At 39.8% G+C, this 23889-nt stretch overlaps 1 protein-coding gene across 3 annotated transcripts in view; it reads left to right on the top strand.

The window, feature by feature from the left end:
* The window catches only part of LOC124546908 (proton-coupled folate transporter-like), a 516873-nt gene that overhangs the window by 136011 nt on the left and 356973 nt on the right, over nucleotides 1-23889 (top strand). The window contains exon 1 of one of the 3 annotated variants that reach the window (XM_047125071.1): nucleotides 13883-13956. The exons of the other annotated variants lie outside the window; for them this stretch is intronic. Within the exon in view, the coding sequence (XP_046981027.1) occupies nucleotides 13936-13956 (21 nt within the window). The 5' untranslated portion in view covers nucleotides 13883-13935. Of the gene's footprint in view, nucleotides 1-13882; nucleotides 13957-23889 lie in introns of those variants that run through there. 3 annotated transcript variants of the gene reach the window in all.

The raw sequence follows: 23889 nt of genomic DNA, 5'->3' as shown, positions 1-23889 counted from the left end.
GTATAATTGGTATCAAAATTCTTGTCTTGTTGGAAAAGAACCGTGCCAGATGTGGACGTTGAGTCACACTCCCACATACAGAACAGCTACACTAGTGCTTATTGGTTTTGTAGATTTTTATAGTTGCTGGGGTCTTAATTAATTAACTGTGATTACGAAAATTTTCTTACATTGTTTGTTGCAGTCAGATAGCGTAATAATACTAGTCAGGGCCAGCCGATTACGAGACTTACCTAAGCGGACAGACAGTTACAAAAGTATTTTCAATCACATAATTTAATTAAGCCCCCATGCACGTGGCGACCCTGCCAGGATCGTCCCTTGGATTCTTCTGATTGTGAAAATTGTAGACTGTAGTATTGTTGTAGTAATTTTGAGTTTAGTGATTGTAGTCTGTATTGAGTGTGTAGATTTGGTAATTAGCATTCTTCTAATGGTATTTTTCAAAATTTAATTTTTATTGCCTTGTATACGCGTTTGACAATTTTGTGCAATTATTTCAATTGTTCGATTGATCGTGTTTGAAGGAAACATCTCGTGTGAATAGTATTGTTGGAGATAAGGAGTCATTGTGTGTGATTTTCGAACAGTGACGAATTTTTTTTTATGTTTTGCAAATGATTACGCGGTCAATGCAACAGGCAAAAATGATGAATAGTGAGAATAACGAAATTGTTAACATGGCGAACTCGCCAACAGAGGAAAACAGTGTCATGAGTAATGTAGTGGAAAACAATTTATTAAGCAAGGAAAATAGTCCGGTAACAGTTCAAAATGTTTCTCAATCAGAAAATTCACAGATTACGAGATTAACGACAGAAGAGATAAAGCAGTTGATGAGTGTAATATTAAATTTTCAATCTGAATTAAAAACAGAGATAGGAACAATTAAAACTGAGATGGGAACAATTAGAACTGAGATGGAAGCAATGACAACACGGTTATGCTCACGAATAAGGACATGTTTCAAAAATACGAATGACGAATCAAATAATGAAATTAGAGAAGAAGTACAACCGATTTTGAAGGCTCACAATAATAGTTTAATTTCAACAGAAATCAGACAAGAGGAACAGGACAGAGAACGGGAAGAAAATGATCGCGTGATAGTACAGAAATTTTCAGAGTTAAATTTACAACGTGCAAACGATAAGAAAGAAATATTTGAGAGAATCGAAGGATCCGTACCAAATGACAGAATAAATAACTTAACGCAACAGTGTGAACAGTTAACTACTAAATGTGACAACACCGAAACCCGAGTCGCGACATTTACAGAAGACATAAATAGACAGAAAGAACAATTAAGTGACTCATCGGAAAGAGTTGAGGAGATCTCAGATAAATTGACAAGTGTTAGTTTAGCAGAAGGGTATGAAGAAAATAATTTGTTTCATTTACGGGATGCAACAAGAGAGCGCCAGGCGCGTGAATTTAACAATAATCGACATTCGGACTGGGACAGACGCGGTAGGTCTTTGTCGCCACGAGGCGAAAACTTTGACTGTAAACACTTCTTAACTGTTCGGACATTTAAGATCTTTCCTAATTCTAAGAATGACATACATCCATGTGCATGGTTAGATCAATTTACGTACGCACTTCCGCCAAAGTTGCCATTAAGTTACAAACTTGAAATTATGTGCAGTTATTAAAGTCCTCAGGGGATTCACTACTCTAAGTGAATATGTGCCGTAGCGAGCATAGGGCCCCGAGCTGTAGTGGTGCTATTTCTCTTTTAGTTTTCTGTACCGCTGCCTACTCTTTTACTATTCTTTGCATCTGTCAAACCAACTCTTCGACTATCAATCTATCTAGACAGTAGATAAACAATAACCGGATTTGACTATTTACCTAAATGAGATTTCGAAAATTACTGTTCTAACCTATTAAAGTCCTCAGGGGGTTCACTACTCTAAGTGAATATGTGCCGTAGCGAGCATAGGGCCCCGAGCTGTAGTGGTGCTATTTCTCTTTTAGTTTTCTGGACCGCTGCCTACTCTTTTACTATTCTTTGCATCTGTCAAACCAACTCTTCGACTATCAAACTATCTAGTGATTAAGTAAACAATAACCGGATTTGACTATTTACCTAAATGAGATTTCGAAAATTACTGTTTGAACTTATTAAAGTCCTCAGGGGATTCACTACTCTAAAGTGAATATGTGCCGTAGCGAGCATAGGGCCCCGAGCTGTAGTGGTGCTATTTCTCTTTTAGTTTTCTGTACCGCTGCCTACTCTTTTACTATTCTTTGCATCTGTCAAACCAACTCTTCGACTATCAATCTATCTAGAGATTAAGTAAACAATAACCGGATTTGACTAATTTACCCAAAAGTGACTTTGGAAATTACCATGTGGAGTTACTGTACCTTCAGCAGCATTCATTCTTAGCTTAAATGAAATTTTACCTGTTTATCTTCGTGACAATATTACTTCATATGTTGACGACATTCTTATTGCTAAACGTTCTTGGAGTGAGCACAACAAAATTTTGGACTCATTATTACGTATCTTTGCAAAAGTTGGCATGACAGTGAACTTGGAAAAATCTGAATTTGGTCGTTCTCAGGTGAAATTTCTCGGTCACATTATTTCTACAGAAGGTATTCTTCCTGATCCAGAGAAACTAGACGCTATTCGTAATTATGCTGTTCCTACCACAAAACGTGATGTTCGTAGTTTCCTTGGTGTCTGTAATTTTCTTCGACGCTTTGTTAAATTGGACGATTTGGCCACACCTCGTTTATGTGAACTATCCGGAAAGAAATCTAATTGGTGTTGGGATGAAGAAGCTCAGTCAGAATTTGAACAGCTTCGTGATGCTTTAGTTGCTGCTCCACTTCTTTCACATCCGGATTTATCTAAAGAATTTTGTTTAGCAACGGACTCATCATACAAGGGCCTAGGTGCACATTTATTTCAAGAGATAGAAGATAGAAGAAAACGGCGTTGTAGTACAGAAGACGATTGCATTTGGAAGTCGTGTTCTTTCTAAATCAGAAAAGAATTATTCGATTACTGAACTTGAAGCTTTGGCGGTTGTTTGGGCTTTCACAAAATTTCGCACATTTTTGTTTGGCAGACATACTAAGGTTTACACCGATCATCGAGCTCTGGAATTTCTTATGTCAACGAAATTAACTCACGGCAGATTGTCACGATGGGCGCTGTACCTACAGGAATTTGACTTTAGTATTGTTTACATACAGGGTTCTTCAAATATTGTTGCCGATGCTTTATCACGTGCACCTATGGGTTTGAAACAAAGTGCTGAAGAGGACTGCAAGGAAAACAATTTTTGTTTGATGTATATTCAAGGTGTTGCTTTTGAGAACTTTATTTCGTCTTCGCTCCAGGACATCGCTAAGGAGCAAAATACGGATCCAATCTGGAAGGACATTAAGGAGAAGTGGAGGAGAAAGGAAAGCGTGGCGATTAGACAGCATTATTTAGTTCGCAATGACATTCTTTTTAAACGAAAATCGGTCGACAACTCCGTTTGGTTAGTTTGTATTCCTGATGAGTGGGTCAATAAATTGATTTGGTATACGCATCTCAGTTATGCACACTTTGGTCCCCGAAAATGCTTTCATAAATTACGAGAAAATTGTTACTTCAGTAATATGGAAAAACGTATTCGATCTGTTCTTGCCAAATGCAAATTATGTCAAATGGCTAAGCCTCCAACGATTTCTCACAGAGCACCGTTGTTTCCCATCATTCCAGCGAAATTAAAGGAGATGGCTGCAGTCGATTTGTTTGGTCCAGTGGTTCGATCTACTAATGGTTTTGCGTACATTTTCGTAGCAGTGGAGTTGACGTCAAAATATGTGTGTTTTACACCTTTACGCAAAGCAACAGCTCGTTCAGTATCTAACGCTTTCATCAAACATTTTCTTAAAGAAGTTGGTCACGTTGATAAGGTTATATCAGATAATGGATCACAGTTTCGTTCTAAAATTTGGCTTCGTACTCTACAGCGTCGTAAAATTAAACCAATTTTCATTTCACTTTTTCACCCTCAATCGAACGCTTCAGAGAGATGGATGAAGGAAATCAATAAATTGTGTCGTCTTTATTGTCATCAGAATCACAGAACTTGGGATCAGTATCTTCATATTTTTCAAAACATTCTGAATGAACTTCCTAATGACTCAACTTCTTTACCGCCTCTATTGATATTAAAAAATAAAGTACCAACAAATCGCATTTCTGAAATCGTTCCTTTTCCGCCTTCACGGAAACTGCGGCATTCTGAAGTTGTCAACCTGGCTCTACGAAATATTGCATCTGCGGCTGCTAGAAGAGAGAAATCAGCCAAACGTCCTGGTCGTTCAAAAATCTTGTCAGTTGGTCAGAAGGTGTTAATTAAGTCCCACCGTTTGTCTCACAAAGGAAAGGGCTTGTGTCGCAAATTTTTTCTGCTTTATAACGGTCCATATAGGGTTCGCAAAATTATACATGATAACACTGTTGAAGTAGAAACTCTTAAATCTCGACGCTCTAAAGGAATACATCATATATCAAACGTTAAAATTTTTGTGGAATGACATACTTGTGAGAAACTAACAGCTACATGTAAACATGCGGAGAGTACAAGGATACCGCGCTGTGTTTTGGCGGCGGCACATACTCAAAGCAACAGTGAAGTCTGCGCGCCGCACAAGGCAGTCGTTGACCGCAAACAATTGCTTCCTACGTCACGCGCCTACAGCTGATCGAGCGCTCAGTGCGAATGCACTGACAGCCGTAAACAAATACACAGTCTAATTTCTCCGACTAAATTCTGTATAAAGCTATAAGGACTTGTTGAATTGTGTTATTAACATTCAGTATTTTGCAGGATACGGTGTATAAAGTATTTAAGACCTTCAGGTAAATTCTGTGCGTGTCCGACGTTAAGACGACTTGCTATCGAGAAATTTTCAGGAAGAACGTAATTTCGAAGAAGAAACTAATAAACTAAAAAGGTGACTATTAACTGAGTTCATTTTTGAGGTAACAAATTTCCACTTAGGTACGTACTTTAGACGTAATTTGCTGCTCGCGATTACGTGATTCATACTTTGTGCTAAATTTCATGTTCTATGAATTTACGTGTGAAGCGACGTGCTTGCGTACGTTAACTGATTTTGACAATGATTATTAATGAACTGGGTTGTGACTTGTATATATTATACATCGCTTGGCTACACTGCTTTTTCACTGATGTCATTTTTTTTTTTTTTTTTTTTAATTATGTGCCTGCTGTGCTTATTTATTTGAATTATAATTGTAACCTGATTTATTGTGCTGATGTGTTTAGGTATGTAAGTTATACTTTGTGATTTATCTGCTTGCGCCTCCATGTTTATTTATTAGGATGACATATGAACATTTATTTGCTTAGGCTGATATGATGCTAATGACTTGTTTATTACGTAAGATATATGTTTGCTGCTTTTTGCATGGATTACATATTTACATATTTCTGTTTTGTTGCCATAACTGCTCTTTAATTTGGTGTATAGAAATGCTGATATACTGTGTATAAACATAGAGTTTAGGTCACACTATTGAATTAATTATAGATTGTTCGCTTGGCAGAGCCTCGTTGTAGGAATTGTGCTGCATACACTTGTGGACATTCTGTTCTCCACTGGTATATTTACTCGCTATTGCTTGTTTTGCTTACGCTCAGTGCCTTATATTTTTAAGATAGGAAAAGTAACTGCTATAATTCGACGAACGACATTAGTACAAGAGAGTCATAGAAGTCACATGAGCTGAGGTTTTATGAAAGCTGTATAAATTTATGCTAATAGGAAGGAAGCTAACGACATGACATACCAATACTAGGTTTAGACCATTAACAGTTATTACACTGCATTTTTCGTGAGCAATTGAAATAGGAAGTGACACTTGACACAAAAAAATAGTCCACATGTTTGCTTCTGCTATGATTCTTGAAGTGGTGTACACACTGTGAAATATTATGATCATTCACACTCCGTAATCGTACTTAATTACTGAGAGTTATTCGAACTAGGTCTGTTAGAGGTCAGGTATGTATTTCTTTTATTTAATGATGAACAAGGAACCAAAATGTATCTTATAATTTATAATGAGTAGAAGATTGGGCTCAGATGGATTACACAGAGGTTGTGTGTGGACACTGTGTCTTCGGATTGTATGGGATGCTGAATTGAAGTTGCATTAGGATTTTATCTGTACTTGTTCAAGGAGACTGACTAGAGGAAAGAGTTGTGTTGGAAGTGAGATGATATTGGTAATGAGGTTTATATTTATCGACGTATTATTATAGGTATTGAGAGTATATGAAGTTGTTTGTGGACAAGAGGTAAGGTAAATGATATTGATGATAAGAGTTATATGTATCGACGTATTGTGGAAGTATTAGTGACGTATTGAGATTAAGTTGATAATTATTGAAGTTTTGGTGTATAAGAGGTAAAGTAAGTGAGGAGCATATTTTTTGTTGGTCTTATGGAACAAGGAGGATGAAGAGAGCAGACTAGAACACTAAAATAGAAGGAAGATAGTCTATGCACACACTTTGTTAAATCACTAAGCGGTATATACTTTTTTTTGGAGAGAGGAAGTAATTGCATATCTTGGCTCACTGACAGTTGTTCAACAACAGTACATTTTGATCTGGCTTGGCAAACGTTGGTCTTGACATGATGACTATGACGTTGACTAACTATTATTGACTGTTATACATTGCTGCCAGTACTACTTGATACACATGATGAACATCAGATTTAGACAGAATTTCATTTACACAATTAACACTATTCAATTACACAGTAGTATTTAATGTGAATGAAAGATGAGTGAGTGTGTTCTGTGTGTTTTCCTTTCCTAATCCTACCCACCTATCTCCTAAATATTATTTTATTTGTTTGTAGTGGCTTGCACTGACACCCATGAATATCATAGGTTTACTGGTATTTGAGTATTTGTAATAGTTAATAGGACAATTATCTGATAGCATTTGTGTGTTTGTTATGATTTGTATGTTACTGTAAAAGCATTTGTATGTGCATTCAAACTATTGTTCATGCCTGAACTGTCTGATTAGTGAAGATAAATATTCTGAACTGTTACCTGCACTTTTCAACATGATGTGTGACATTTGGTCGTGTTTAATTTCTGCTGATGAACTGTGTGATCAGTGCTAGTGAATTTTGTGGAACTGCTTCGGCTGAGAGAAGTCACTGTTGCTGTGTGCACCTGATCAACATTGCTGATGCCACTAATGGACTGTTTTTACTGAAATGGTGTCACTTGTTGGTGTTTGCACCTACTCAACATTGCTGGGTGCAACTGATGAACTGTTTTTACTGAAATGAAGTCACTGGTTGCTGTCTGCACCTGCTCAACATTGCTGGGTGCCACTGTTAGAACTGTTTCTACTGAACTAATGTGACTTGTTGCTGTGTGTACCTCTTGAACTTTACTGGGTACCTCTGATGGGTTGCTTCTACTGAAATGAAGTCACTTGTTGCTGTGTGTACCTCTTGAACTTTACTGGGTGCCACAGATGGAACTGCTTCTACTGAAATAATGTCACTTGTTGCTGTCTGCACCTGCTCTCAATATTGCTGGGTGCTACTGATGGACTGCTTCTACTGAATGGTGTCACTTGTTGGTGTCTGCACCTACTCAACATTGCTGGGTGCAACTGATGGACTGCTTCTACTGAAATGATGTCACTTGTTGGTGTCTGCACCTGCTCTCAACATTGCTGGGTGCAACTGGTGAACTGCTTCTACTGAAATGATGTCACTTGTTGGTGTCTGCACCAATTCAACATTGCTGGGTGCCACTGATGAACTGCTTCTACTGAATTAATGTGACTTGTTGCTGGGTGTACCTGCTAAACTTTACTGGGTGCAACTGATGAACTGCTTCTACTGAACTAATGTGACTTGTTGCTGGGTGTACCTGCTAAACTTTACTGGGTGCCACTGATGGACTGTTTCTACTGAAAAGATGTTACCTGTTGGTGTCTTTTTTTGTATAAACTAGTCATTGAAAGCATTTTTATGTGAACATTTGTATAAACTGATTTTTTGTATATTGTGTAAACTATTATGTAAAGCCACATGCATGAAAAGAAGTTGTATTGCTTACTGTATTTTATATATTAGGTTAGTGAAAGGTCAGTGCAAAGCCAAAATTTTTAACTAATTATGTGATGTTTAGGTATTAATATTATCTTTTATTTTTGTCTGTATTTTTGTGGACGAATTTGGTGGTATTTTCACCACCAATGCTGGCAAAAATACCATCAAATTCTGGCCTGTGGAGGAGGGGCATATGAAAGGTGGCTACACTGTGCCACTGCGCCAGAGAGTGCGCCAAAGAGTACTTTTAAGCCGCCTCCACAGTGCCTGTTTAGAGTTCGTGGCAGTCAGTGGTTGTTAAGAGATCGGAGAGGACAGTGCGTGTTAAGAACTCATAGAGACAGTGTGTGCGTGGGCAGAGCTCGGGGTTGTCGTGAAGTTGGAGCGAGATGTTGTAGTAAAGAGCGTTGTTTCATGTCTTATGCAGTTATTTGATGGGAGAGATAGCAGATGATATTGTAATGAGTGCATTCGTCAATATATATGAAGGTAAAATTTACCATGTTCGTTTATTTATTTGTGTATCTGAAATAATGCGTCACTACAGGTTCAGTCAACAAAGCATCTGGCTTGTGTTCTTGTATTAGAGTGAATTCTGGTTTTCTTGCGTAATCATAGTTTTTCTAAATTTCTTTGTCACGTCAGTATAATTGGTATCAAAATTCTTGTCTTGTTGGAAAAGAACCGTGCCAGATGTGGACGTTGAGTCACACTCCCACATACAGAACAGCTACACTAGTGCTTATTGGTTTTGTAGATTTTTATAGTTGCTGGGGTCTTAATTAATTAACTGTGTTTACGAAAATTTTCTTACATTGTTTGTTGCAGTCAGATAGCGTAATAATACTAGTCAGGGCCAGCCGATTACGAGACTTACCTAAGCGGACAGACAGTTACAAAAGTATTTTCAATCACATAATTTAATTAAGCCCCCATGCAACGTCACAAAATAATCTGCTGCCCTCTTGTCTGAGCACAGTCTATGAGTATCTGGCGCACCGTGACCTGTTTGCCACAAGCACCACACAAAGGAGAGTCCTCTCGCCGGAGCAGGAAGCCATGCATCATAGGCCTGTGTCCTGTGCGAAGACTTGTGGGAGAGACCTCATCCTGCCTGTATGGCTGGAAGGGGGTACGACACGACAGCGTTGTTGACATTATTAGGCGCAGCTTATTTTTTGTAAATTACAGCTACTCTTCTTCCCATTGACACATAATTCTGTAACTCAACAGTAATATAGCAGCGTGTGGGGGTGGCCACACTGATCTATCTGAGAATCACCACACGCTTCCTTGGTTGTTACATCCGCCATTTATTTACCTTAATACCTACGTGCATTGACACCCAGAAGAGAGGAAAGACATCTCCTACCCCAACCTTCGTAGCTGGAGAAGGCGTCCTGGATATCCTGGATTGCTGTATGTGCTGAATTGTAGAGAGTGAAGGACACCCAAAGTTTCGGAACGCCGGCCCCTGGTGGCCGAGCGGTTCTAGGCGCTTCAGTCTGGAACTGCGCGACCGCTACGGTCGCAGGTTCGAATCTTGCCTCGGTCATAGATGTGTGTGATATCCTTAAGATAGTTAGGTTTAAGTAGTTCTAAGTTCTAGGGGACTGATGACCTGAGATGTTAAGTCCCATAGTGCTCAGAGCCATTTGAACCATTTGAAGTTTCGGAACAGCCGAGGAAATTACAGTCACAACACGTCTCATCTGCTCCACTGCCCTCAAGATCCCGTATAATTCCAAGTGGAATATGAGGTAACTGGATCTCGAGGAACGTAACAAAGGAGCAAACGGAGTGCCCTTGTTTACACCTACGCCTGAATACAGCTATACGCTTGTGATGCTCATTTGAAAAGTCATAAAATATTGTATGAAAAACACATGCAGCTAGTAAATTAGTCCTGCATAGCTCTACATCTAAAATTACTCTGTGCCTCCGCAGTAAGTAAGGTAGGAGTCGATGAAAAGTGGCTCAAGTACATCTTCCACTGCATCCTGAATGACTTTGCTATTCGTGGACGATTGAAGAAATCGCTTTCCATAGCTAGACAGGCAACAGTGAGGAATTTTTATGCTTGATGCACAATGAGGAGCTGCCGCCGGACAGTGTGTGGCGGTTCCCCAGTCTCAGCACAGGGACCGTCTAATGGTGCTCGTCCTCTAGACACCCGTGGCCAGCCTAATCCCGTCATGGTGGACAGCATCAATGATCTTCAGGTAAGAAGGACTCGCCGATATGTATACCATGCGCCCACAGTGAGTCCATCTGTGATGTCATGAAAGTCCTACAAGTTTGGAGTAGGCATATCCTGTGTGATCCGCAAGAACTGTGGCTGTGTCAGTTCAACACATTCAGTGCTTTCTGGGCCCTAGCCTTCAGGTTCCTTAGGCGTGGTAACAAAGACAGTTTGGAAGCCCGAAAACCTCACGAAATCTTTAAAATATAAAATGTTTTCTTTCATATGCAAATCTAACAAATTAAAAATACAACGGTAAATGCTATAATTAAGAATACCTGGCTTTGCAGCCCACTCCTACAGCCTCTTCACAGTAAGCTGCAACTCCCGAGTCGCTGTTGCAGTTGTAGAGGAGGAGCAGAAAATTGCAATATTGTCCACAAATAAGGAACACTGTACAGGACTCTTTACTGTAGGTATTTCGCTGTTTTTGGCTACGGAAGAGAGCCATCACTTAAATCACTTTCATACAGAGCTCCACTCTCGTGTTCATAACTATTCGACAGCATGTCACCAACTCGCTGCCAAAAAAGCGTATAGATAAGAAGAACAGAGGGAATATGACGAGATCGCCACGAAAGGCACATTGGAAGAGTCTTCCTAAAATACTGTGTCCTGACATAGTCTCATACACCTTACTGATGTCAAGGAATATATCTATACAATGCTGTTTACATAGGAAAGCTTGCTGGATCGCCTCTTCTAGCGGGATTAGGTTGATGGTAGTGTATCAACATTTCCTGAATCCACAGTAATAGCGACTAAGGAGCTGTCGGCCTCTAACATCCATACCAGACGATGACTCACCATTCGCTCCATGCCCTTTCTTACATAGATCGTTAATTCGACCTTCCAATAACTATTGGGACATGTCTGGTGTTTGATTGGTAAGAAACGAGATGTCAAAGTTACCATCCTCCAAAATTTGGGAAATTGTCTTGTCTGACATATCATATTAAAACAGTGAAGCAGGACTTATAAACTCTTCAAGCTGTTCGACTTCCCTAACATTACATGTCCACAAAAACATCCATATGTACTTTGAATTCCATGTAAACTTGTAAAGGCAAACGTATATGAATCCGCTGTATCTTTCGCCTACATCTGACCATCTATTAATTCTGCACCACCTAAGTTCCTTTTGCGCTAAAAGCACAAGAAAACAACTAATTCCATTTAAAAAATGAATAAAAGTGTGAAAATACACCATTGCAAGCTTATCCAACTTCAGTATCACTACAGACAAGCCCTTGTTTCTGAAGATGTCTCTAACATCTGCTGTTGACATGTCAGCACACACATTAAAATTAATTTCTCACTACAACGCATTAAATAACCAGCCTGAAGTTGGGTGATTCAATATGCAGTTCATGTCACTCCTGAAGCACTTTAAATTATCCCCAAAAGACAGAAGAAAGGAGCGACATCAGCTTGGTTCAGACTGCTGCGCTTTGACACGAGCAACAATCGAACATTAATGAATAGCTGCGAGGTCTACATCTCAAATGGATGCACTTCACAAGCAGTTACTGGTGCTGACGGTAAACTAGGAGACCCACAACAGGCGAAGTAAAGAAGGAGAATCAATGGGTGGCCCACGGGCGTGGAGGCAACACAATTGTCAGGTGTGCTGGAACCACAGACGTTTTGGCTGCAGTTAGGCTACCAAGTTCAAGTTCCCATGCACATTCTCAAACTGCCTCAGCAACCTGAAGTAGGCGCGGCAGGCCGCACTGTTCCACAAACGCGCCAAATCATAAATGAAGGATCTATCGTACGCAGACCCGAAAGCCTAATATGAACTGCCCTTACATCTACTGAAGAAGAAGGAGTATATAGAGGGTCTATACAAGGGCGATGTACTTGAGGACAATATTATGGAAATGGAAGGGGATGTAGATGAAGATGAAATGGGGGATATGATACTGCGTGAAGAGTTTGAAAGAGCACTGAAAGACCTAAGTCGAAACAAGGCCCCCGGAGTAGACAACATTCCATTGGAACTACTGACGGCCTTGGGAGAGCCAGTCCTGACAAAACTCTACCATCTGGTGAGCAAGATGTATGAAACAGGCGAAATACCCTCAGACTTCAAGAAGAATATAATAATTCCTATCTCAAAGAAAGCAGGTGTTGACAGATGTGAAAATTACCCAGCTATCAGTTTAATAAGTCACAGCTGCAAAATACTAACACGAATTCTTTACAGACGAATGGAAAAACTAGTAGAAGCCAACCTCGGGGAAGATCAGTTTGGACTCCGTAGAAACACTGGAACACGTGAGGCAATACTGACCTTACGACTTATCTTAGAAGAAAGATTAAGGAAAGGCAAACCTACATTTCTAGCATTTGTAGACTTAGAGAAAGCTTTTGACAATGTTGACTGGAATAATCTCTTTCAAATTCTAAAGATGGCAGGGGTAAAATACAGGGAGCGAAAGGCTATTTACAATTTGTACAGAAACCAGATGGCAGTCATAAGAGTCGAGGGACATGAAAGGGAAGCAGTGGTTGGGAAGGGAGTAAGACAGGGTTGTAGCCTCTCCCCGATGTTGTTCAATCTGTATATCGAGCAAGCAGTAAAGGAAACAAAAGAAAAATTCGGAGTAGGTATTAAAATTCATGGAGAAGAAATAAAAACTTTGAGGTTCGCCGATGACATTGTAATTCTGTCAGAGTCAACAAAGGACTTGGAAGAGCAGTTGAATGGAATGGACAGTGTCTTGAAATGAGGATATAAGATGAACATCAACAAAAGCAAAACAAGGATAATGGAATGTAGTCTAATTAAGTTGGGTGATGCTGAGGGAATTAGATTAGGAAATGAGACACTTAAAGTAGTAAAGGAGTTTTGCTATTTGGGGAGCAAAATAACTGATGATGGTTGAAGTAGAGAGGATATAAAATGTAGACTGGCAATGGCAAGGAAAGCGTTTCTGAAGAAGGGAAATTTGTTAACATCGAGTATAGATTTAAGTGTCAGGAAGTCATTTCTGAAAGTATTTGTATGGACTGTAGCTATGTATGGAAGTGAAACAAGGACGATAAATAGTTTGGACAAGAAGAGAATAGAAGCTTTCGAAATGTGGTGCTACAGAAGAATGCTGAAGATTAGATGGGTAGATCACGTATCTAATGAGGAAGTATTGAATGGGATTGGGGAGAAGAGAAGGTTGTGGCACAACTTGACCAGAAGAAGGGATCGTTTGGTAGGACATGTTCTGATTCATCAAGGGATCACCAATTTAGTATTGGAGGGCAGCGTGGAGGGTAAAAATCGTAGAGGGAGACCAAGAGATGAATACACTAAGCAGATTCAGAAGGATGTAGGTTGCAGTAGGTACTGGGAGATGAAAAAGCTTGGACAGGATATAATAGCATGGAGAGCTGCATCAAACCAGTCTCAGGACTGAAGACCACAACAACAACAACAAGAAGATTCCTAGGAATCGTTCATTTCTACTGCCGATACAGCAGAGATACAGGCACCACCGGAAGCAGCACTGACAGGTCACAACGCTAGAGGCCAGCAGCCCCTTCCGTGGACGCCAGAGATGCAACATGTCTTTGAAAAGGTAAAAACCAGCTATCAAAAAGCACTTCTCTTGTCTCATCCAGTCTGTAATGTATCATTAGCAGCAATAGTAGATTCTAGCCAGTATACTACCTAGCTTTCCATCAACAATTTGAGAAATGTTGGAAACCTCCACGTTTTGTCCTCCTGCAAAAAGACAGAAACACAAACGGATTGAAGCGCACACAACCAAGCGCTGCTGTCCGTCCCCGAAAGAATGAAGCACTTCTGTGTTTAAGTAAAAGCAGTTGTTGTTGTCGTGTTCATCAGTCCAGAGATTGGTTGCCATTGCCATTGCTAGTCTACATTTTATCACCTCTCTACTTCGACCATCATCAGTTATTTTGCTTCCCAAATAGCAAAACTCATCTACTACTTTAAGTGTCTCATTTCATAATCTAATTCCCTCAGCATCAACCGACTTAATTCGACTACATTCCATTATCCTCGTTTTGCTTTCGTTGATGTCGATCTTATATCCTCCCTTCAAGACACTGTCCATTCCGTTCAACTGCTCTTCCAGGTCTTTTGTTATATCTGACAGGATTACAATGTCGTCGGCAAACCTCAAAGTTTTTATTTCTTCTCCATGGATTTTAATTCGTACTTCAAATTGTTATTTTGTTTCCTTTACTGCTTGCTCAATATACAGATTGAATAGCATCGGAGATAGGCTTCAACCCTGTCTCACTCCCTTCTCAACCATTGCTTCCCTGTCTTGCTCCTCGAGTCTTATAACTGCCATCTGGTTTGTGTACAAATTGTAAATAGCCTTTCGCTCCCTGTATTTGATCCCCCGCTGCCTTCAGAATTTGAAAGAGAATATTCCAGTTAACATCGTCAAAAGCATTCTCTAAGTTTACAGGTGCCAGAAACGTAGATTTGCCTTTCATTACTCTATCTTCTAAGATAAGTCGTACGGTCAGTATTGCATCACGTGTTCCAGCATTCCTAGGGAATCCAAACTGATCTTCACCGAGATCGGCTTTGCCAGTTTTTCCATTCGTCTGTAAAGAATTCGTGTTAGTATTTTGCAGCCGTGACTTAAACTGATAGTTCGGTAATTTTCACTTCTGCCAACACTTGCTTTCTTTGGGTTTGTAATTATTATATTCTTCTTGAATTCTGAGAGTATTTCGCCTGTCTCACACACCTCGCTCTTCAGATGGTAGAGTTTTGTCAGGACTGGCTCTCCCAAGGCTATTAGTAGTTCTAAGGGAATGATGTCTACTCCTGGTGGCCTATTTCAATTTAGGTCTTTCAGTGCTCAGTCAGACTCTTCACGCAGTACTATATCTCCCATTTGATCTTCATGTACGTCCTCTTCCATTTCCATAGTATTGCCCTCAAGTACATCACCCTTGTATAGACCCTCTATATACTCCTTCCACCTTTCTGCCTTCCCTTCTTTGCTTAGAACTGGTTTTCGATCTGAGCTCTTGATATTCATACAGGTGTTCTCTTTTCTCCAAAGGGCTCTCTGATTTTCCTGTAGGCAGTATCTATCTTACCCCGTAGTGATATATGCCTCTAAATCCTTACATTTGTCCTCTAGCCACCCCTGCTTAACCATTTTGCACTTCCTGTCGATCTCATTTTTGAGATGTTTGTATTCCTTTTTGCCTGCTTCATTCACTGCATTTTTATATATTCTCCTTTCATCAATTAAATTCAGTATCTCTTCTGTTACACAAGGGTTTCTACAAACCCTTCTCTCTTTACTTACTTGATCCTCTGCTGCCTTCACTATTTCATCTCTCAAAGCTACCTATTCTTCTTCTAACGTATTTCTTTCCCATATACTTGTCAATCGTTCCCTAATGCTCTCTCTGAAACTCTCTACAACCTCTGTAAAAGCCAGATAATGCGAAATCTGTACTGACCATAAACCAGTTACGTTTTATTTTAAGACGCTCAAAGAGCTTTCGAATCTAGTCTTAACGATCCCTGTGTGAATGGTACATAAGGGATTGTAGTACATTCCTAGAGTCATCATTTATAGCCAGTTCTTGAAACTTTAAAGAAGGCTTCGAACAAGCCTGTGACAATTCTTGGTGTCCCTCTCGTATACGTTCAATATCAGCTGTTAGTCCTGTTTCGTACGGGTCCCGCACATTTGAGGGACATTCTAGGACTGATCGCACCATTCATTTGTGAGTAGTCTCCTTTGTAGACTGATTGCACTTCCCCAGTATTCTACTAATAAACCGAAGTCTCTCACTCTCACCTGCTTTACTCATGACGGAGCCCAAGCGATCATTCCGTTTCACATCCCTACAGAGTGTTACACCCATGTATTTGTATGAACTTTCTGACTCCAGTTGTGACTCATTGCTATTACAGTTGTAGGATACCACGTTTTTTTTCTTTTTCTTAAGTGCACAATTTTACACTTCTGAACATTTAAAGCAATTTGCCAATCTTTGCACAACTTTGAAATCTTATCAAGATCTGACTGAATATTTGTGCAGCATCTTTCAGACAGCACTACATTCTAGAAAACATGCGTTATCTGCAAAAAGTCAGAGGGTACTAATATATTGCCCAAGGTCACTGATATAAAATGTGAACAGCAAGGGCCCCAACAAAGTTTCCTGATGAACTCCTACGCCTGAAGAAGACTATTTTTCCGAGATAACATGCTCCAGCTTCCCGGCCAAAAATCCTCAATGCAGACACAAGTTCGCTTGATAGCCTCATGATCATACTTTTGACAATAAGCGTAGTTGTGGTACGGAGTCGGATGTTTTACGGAAATCAAGAAATTCTGCATCTACCAGATTGCCTTCGCCAAAAGCAAGTATTTCAAGTGAGAAACGTTACAGTTCGGATTCATATGATGATAATTTTGAAATCCATACTGGTTGGCATGGAGGTTGTCAGTCTGCTCGAGATACATTATTATGTTTGGGCTCAGAATGTATTCTAAGATTTTACAACAAATTGTAGTCAAGGATACTCGACGGTAGTTTTGTGGATCAGTTCCATTGACCTTCTTGTACATTTGTGTGTCCTATGCTTTCTTGCAACCACTGGGCACAGTTTTATATAGAGGGATGTACAATAGATCATAGTTACAGTAAGGACTAATTCAGCCAAAAATTCCGTATAGACTCTGGTAGGGACTCCGCTGAGCTCTGAAGCTTTGTTCAGTTTTAATGATTTCAGCTGTTTCTCAACACCACCTTTCCACTGATACCAGTATTAAACTGGGTCAGTTCTTCTGTGTTTTCACTACCTAATAGAATATTTGAAAAAGGAGTTAAGCATTTCATCGTTTACTCACTTCGTATGTGAGTGACTGGACACTCACTGTGGTGCCATTAATAGCCTTTACATACAACCAGAATTTCTTTGGGTTTATTGAAAGATCGTTTGACAATATCCTGCTACGGTAGTCACTGAAGGATTCACACATTATTCTCTTGACAGCCAAATGCGTTTCAATTAGCCTCTCTCTACCTCTAGTCCTATGCTTTGTTTCGCACCTATTATGGTACAGTAGCCACTGTTTCTTTATGAGTTTCTTTACAGTGACTGTAACCCACGGAGGGTCCATCCTATAACTGTTCTACTGAGTACGTATCCATCCAGTGCAAGGCCAACTAATCTTTAAAACTTGAGTCACAGTTCCCCTACATGCTAGACAACTACAGGAGTATTTAAAAAGGAATTCACCAGTCTTCCAGCTTACACAAATGCAGTTCATAGATACCAAATCCCTTATTTTGTGCGATATGTCTCGAATCAACGATAAGATTTGTGTCTGGTATTCTATGTAAAGCAGTATTTGACCGCCTTAACAATTTTTTCCTTCCCAGCACAAAAGTCACCATTAAACTAAGGACAGAGAAATTTGTGGCCCAGCATTAAAAAAGACTGTCGCCAGTGGTCCAGAACATGTGTATTATGTCAACAGTGCACAGTTGTCAGACATAAATCAAGCCAGTGTGAGAATTTCCTGAAATAACAATCCGTTTCTCACCTGTATACGTAGATTTTGGGGCCAATTTACGCCATCTGAGGTGTATCCCTATGTATTTACGGCTATTGGTAGATGCATTCGCTGGGCTAACGTGCCGTCAACCAGTGACATCTCAGCGGAAACAACAGCAGAACTTTTTTAATGACTTGGATTTCCCAATTCGGCTGTCCTGCTCATGTCACTGCGGGTCGTGTGCGGATAGTGATTACAAGTGTATATATTGTTCTGCGATCTACCTACCATGCATTGCCGATGTTATGTTTTCCCTTTGTTTCCCTTTCGACAGTTCCTTGTTTACTTTCGCTTGTCACGGTGTATTTATGCACTCGCCACAATTAAATGTTTATTTTATTACACGCGTATTACTGAATTATTACTGTCAGTGTTACGGAAGAATCCTATAAATCTTTATTTAGAACGCTGGTAATATGCTTGTAGTTTGAGTCACATTCATCAGACGTACGGTATAAGATAAATCGCGAGAAGTGATTTGAAGTGTTGTTGATAATTACATTTAGTTACAGAAAAAGTTAACGGCAGACTAGGATTCTTTAGAAAAATTCAGGAAAGATTTAGGAATCTGCTAGGCAAAGCGCTTCAAGAACCATCGTTTGACTCTCTGTTCTTGGAGTGTGTTGTAGATATATAGTAGAACTAATTATCGATTTTAAGTAAACATTAATAAGATGAAAATACTATAAAAATAGAATGATGCATATAATTGTAACACGTAAGAGAATCATTGAAGCGTTATGAAAGTTCCACACAGGTGTTCAGTGGAAGCCTTGGAGAAGAAAAATCGTTCCTCTCGTCATATGTTGCAAGATGTCGTTCAAGAGTTCGATCAAGATCATAATCGATGTTGACATCAACATAATAACCTTCGGATAGACGCCAAAAGACTACGATAAGAAACGCTTTTACAATTACAGAGATAAATAAACCAAACATATCTTTCACTTCCTCCGCACTTTACACCAGACTGAATGTACTGGACAGCTGCTTGCATATCATTGGCACAAATATAACAGCACAGATAACTCAAGTATTAAATTTGTTACTTGCGATTAGTCTTTAATGTTGCTCAAACATAATGAAAAACTACATTATAGTCCAGAAACTCACAAAAAACTAGGTTATTACGAAATGAAGATGTTTCCAAGTTATTTCAGCCCAATTCTCAAGGTGTGTTATCGATGATGTTTAGTGCAATACCGAAAGTAACTCTTATGAGTGTGTAATCTCACATCCTTGTTAACCAAAGATTTATGATGAGGGCATTTTGTTTCGAATCTATAATTCACTGTCGTTTCCTGTGGGATATAATTTGTGAATGTTGTATGCCACTTAAGTCGTCTTCTTGCAAGCGGATTCAAACCGAAACTGATCAGTCGTGGAAATAATGTTATTTAGTCGTATTTGCGAAGAATGCGATCATTTAAAGAATACATTACATTTGTGGTACTAATGATAATTGTACTAAATCAAGAAAGAGCAGGGTGTAAAGCCCAGAGTATATTTCCCGTGGTTTCACCGAACTGCTTATGGCGAATTTAGGGATAATCCCTTTGAAAATCACACAGTTGTTTCCCTTCTTCTATCACTGTTCAATATGAGCTTCTGCGCTTGTGCTCTGTTTCTGATGATCTCGTCCTCCAGATTAGCACTTGCAGCCTATGTCATCATTTATTTGTGCATGTATTCCAATCTCAGTCTTCCTCTACAGTTTTAACCCTCTGCAGCTCCCTCTAGTACCGTGGAAGTCATTCCCTGATGTCTTAACAGATGTTCTCCCATCCTCCCCTTCTTCTTGTCAGTGTTTTTCATGTATTCCTTTCCTCGCCGATTCTCTCGAGAAGTTACTTATACCTTACCTTATGAGTCCACCTTCCTCAAATTAAGGCCTACGTTTCATACTAGTAGACTTCCCTTGCCCAGTAATGCCTTTTTTGTCATTAATAGTCCACTTTTTATTTCCCCCTTACTCCATCTGCCATGGGTTATTTTGCTGTTAAAGTAGCGGAATTCCTTAACTTCATCTACTTCGTGATCACCAATCCTGATGTTCAATTTGTCGTAGTTCTCATCTCTGGTACTTCTCATTAATTTCGTCTTTCTTCGATTTACTCTCAGTCCATATTATTTAATCACTAGACTGTCATTTCCATGCAACAGATAATGTAATTCTTCGCCACTTTCTCTGAGGACAGCAACATCATCAGCGAATCTTATCACTGATATCCTTTCACCTTGAATGTTTATTCGACTATGAAATCTTTCTTTTATTTCCGTCATGGCTTCTTCAATAGCTTCTTCCAGGTCGACAAATCCTACGAACGTGTCTTGATTTTTCCTAGTCTTGCTTCCAATATCAACTGTAGGGTCACAAATGCCTCTATGGTGCCCTTACCTTTCCTAAAGCCATGCTGATCGTCATCTAACACATCTTCAGTTTTGTTTTCCATTGCTCTGTGTATTTTTCTTGTCAGCAAGTTGCATGCATGACCTGTTAAGCTGATTGTGCAATAATTCTCAAACTTGTTGGCTCTTGCAATCTTCGGAATAGTGTGGATGATATTTCTTCGAAACTCATATGTTATATGGCCAGACTCAAACATTCAACACACTAATGTGAATAGTCATTTTGTTGCAATTTCCTCCAAAGATTTAAGAAATTCTGATGGAATGTTATCTATCCTTTTGCTTTATTCGATCTTGATCCATAAAAAACCCTTTTCATATCTCATTCTAATACTGGAGCCCACATCTTTTCTATATCTTCTCGGGTTTCTTCTTCTGTCAGTTCATTAGACAAGTCTTCACTGTCATAGAAGTCTTCAATGTACTTTTGTACCTATCGGCTGTCTCTTCTGCATTTAACAGTGAAATTCCGATTACACTCTTAATGTTACCACCCTTGTTACTACTTTCACCGAAGGTAGTTGAAATCTGGTTTCGGAGGACAGAGAGGATCAGGTTGGGGAAAGGGGCCAAGGTCAATTACTGTTAGTTATACAAGAACACACACAACTTTATTCCTCAAACCAATGCACAGTTTTCTCTTTAAAACAACAAAGATCAATTCACGGCTGAGGGCCCAATTAACTTCTCCAGAATACGTTTAAACGATTGCTTTTAAAACACCAGGATTTAGAGTAACGGCTGAAGGCCTTACTTAAGTAAAAATACAATATCTTCTCGGCTAAAGGCCGAAATAATATTTCAGATCAGCTAAGGAAATTCTTTAGAGCCAAGCATTTACAAATTCCGGCTAAAGGCCAGACTAAGGAAAATTTAAGTTAATTCTTCGGCTGAAAGCCCAAATAAAAAAAATTTCTTTACATAATAAAAGAGGGACCTTAAAGATAAGCCTTTACACAGTACAACATAAAAACATCTTAGGATATCTTGAAGTATCTTGTCAGTTAAAGTCCCAAACAGTTACTCAAAAATGATTAAAGACAATCCTAAGATAAACATTTACAGAACGCGGCCGAAGGCCGTTTCAAGAATTCAAGGTAATTAAAGAGAAACCTTACAGACAAGGATGTACATCGATAGATTCTGAAACAAACGTGGCTGAAGGCCTAAATGCAGAACAACAAGAATTTTAAATGAAACACAGCTGAAGCCCTAATCTTAAAGGTGTTATGAAGTTCGGCTGAAGGCCATATACTAAACATAAAACAAACAATATTAATACACGGCTGAAGGCCTGGCACAGTACCTGAAACCAAATAAAATGACAATCACAAACAACAAACAGTGGTGCTCAGAAGTGTTCCAAGGGTCGGCCTGGGGAGGAAACTAACCACAGTTCAGGTGAGACAGACAGCCAAGCGTAACACTAAACAATCGAGTTGCAGCACGACCTACGGACGGCTGACGAACCAACCAACCGCCCAATCAATTCCCATCCACCCAACCACCAGCACGACAGCCGAAAGTACAAGCGAAGACGAGGATCGCAGCAGGGTTACGCGTTAATAATTGGCGTATAAACACAGTCAAGGCACAATAAACACTCAAAGGGAAAAGAGAACAACACGAAGCTGTCGAACTACACGCTGTGTCGGACGGCATGAACACGGCTAGGAAAACACACCGCTGCAAAACTACACTAACGACCAGGGCAGGTAACCGGAATGTTAATGACGACGAGACAGAGATACAGCTGGTGCATTTCACTAATAAATTATAATAATTTCAATGGTTAAACACCATGCAGGGAGACGGCTGCAAACGTTTGCCGACTCCAACACACCATCGCATTGCTGCATGCAGGGACAGCCCAGGATGCAACAACCAGCAATCAACGAAGAGATGTCACAACGGTTGAGCTTTCATGATGGTATGCAGGTGTGGTGGGCGACGAACTCAGCAGTTTTCGCAGCTAGTGCCACACAACTCGGACCGCGCGTACACTCCGGCCAGATCACACACCGCAAAGACTTGCTCGTTCAGATAGTAACTGAGGGAGGAATAAGACGCCACTCGAAGGTGACAAAATTCCCGAAAGGAAAAGAAACGGCATTAACGCGAGCCGACCACGGTACAGTTGTTTTGCCCTTTCTATATGCTGAGTCGGTCCTTCGAAAATCACTGCTTTTCCGATTTCTTCAGATTTTCCATGCAGCCATTCCACCTTAGGTTCCGTGCATTTCGTATTTATTTCCTTCCTAAATGACTTGTATTTTGTATTCATGAATCTTTTTGGACATTTTTGAACTTCGTTTTTTCATCGTTTTTTCATCGATAAACTGAAGTATTTCTTCTGTTAGCTATGGTTTCTCTGTGTCACCTTCTTTACACCTATGTTTTTCTTTCCAACTTCCGTGTTTGCCCTTTGTAGAAATGTTCATTCTTCTTCAGCTTCAGTGGCTACTGAGCTACTCCTTATCACAGTATCTATAGCATCAGAGAACTTCAAGCGTATCTCTTCATTCCTTAGTATTTCCGTATCCAATTTCTTTGTGCATTGTTTTTCCTGGCCAGTCTCTTTAACTTTATCCTACTCTTCATCACTAGTAAATTGTTATCTAAGTCTATATCTCCCCCTGGGTACTCTTTAAAATCCAGTATCTGATTTCGGAATCTCTGCCTGCCCGTAATGTAATTAACTACAATCTTCCCGTATCTCTCGGCCTTTTCCAAATGTACCTCCTCCTCTTGTGATAATTAAACAGAGCTGAAATTTATTGCAGAATTCAATTATCGTTTCCCCTCTTTCATTCCTTGTACCATATCCCTTTCTTCTGTTCACTGTTCTACACCAGCATTCCAATGACCCATGACTATTAGATTTTCATCACCCTTTACGTACTGAATTATCTGCTCAGTATCCCCATATACGTTGTGTGCCTCTTCATCTTCAGCTTGGGACATCGGCGTGTATAGATGAACTATTTTTATCGGTGTCAGTCTGCTGTCAATTACGATGCGAACAATCCTGTCACTGATCAGTTCTAAGTCAGTCACTCTCTGCCGTACCTCCTGCTGCTGTTGAGAGTGTCCTATACTCATCTGATGAAAAACGCTTGTGTTCTTTCCATTTCACTTCACTGACCGCTACTGTATCTAGATTGAACATTAGCATTTCCCTTTTCAGATTTTCTAGCTTCTCAACCACGTTCAAACTTCCGACGTTCCACGCCCCGACTCTTAGAACGTTATCCCTTCGTTGGTTATTCAGTCTTTTTCTCATGGTCACCTCCCCCCCCCCCCTTGCCAGTCCCCTCCCAGAGATCCGAATGGGGGACTAGTCCGGAATCTTTTAACACTCAAGAGCTCATCATAATACCTTTTACAAGCCATATGTGCTGTCGGTACACATCATGTGGCTTTAATGCATTGATTTCCATTGTCCTTCTGCATCCTCATGCCGTTGATCATTGCTGATTCTTCTGCCATTAGGGACTGTTTTCAACCCGAATGGTAAGAGAGTGCGCT

This window comes from Schistocerca americana, chromosome 1 (assembly GCF_021461395.2).
Source record: "Schistocerca americana isolate TAMUIC-IGC-003095 chromosome 1, iqSchAmer2.1, whole genome shotgun sequence".
Taxonomy (NCBI): domain Eukaryota; kingdom Metazoa; phylum Arthropoda; class Insecta; order Orthoptera; family Acrididae; genus Schistocerca; species Schistocerca americana.
This window is presented reverse-complemented; position numbering and strand designations above follow the sequence as displayed.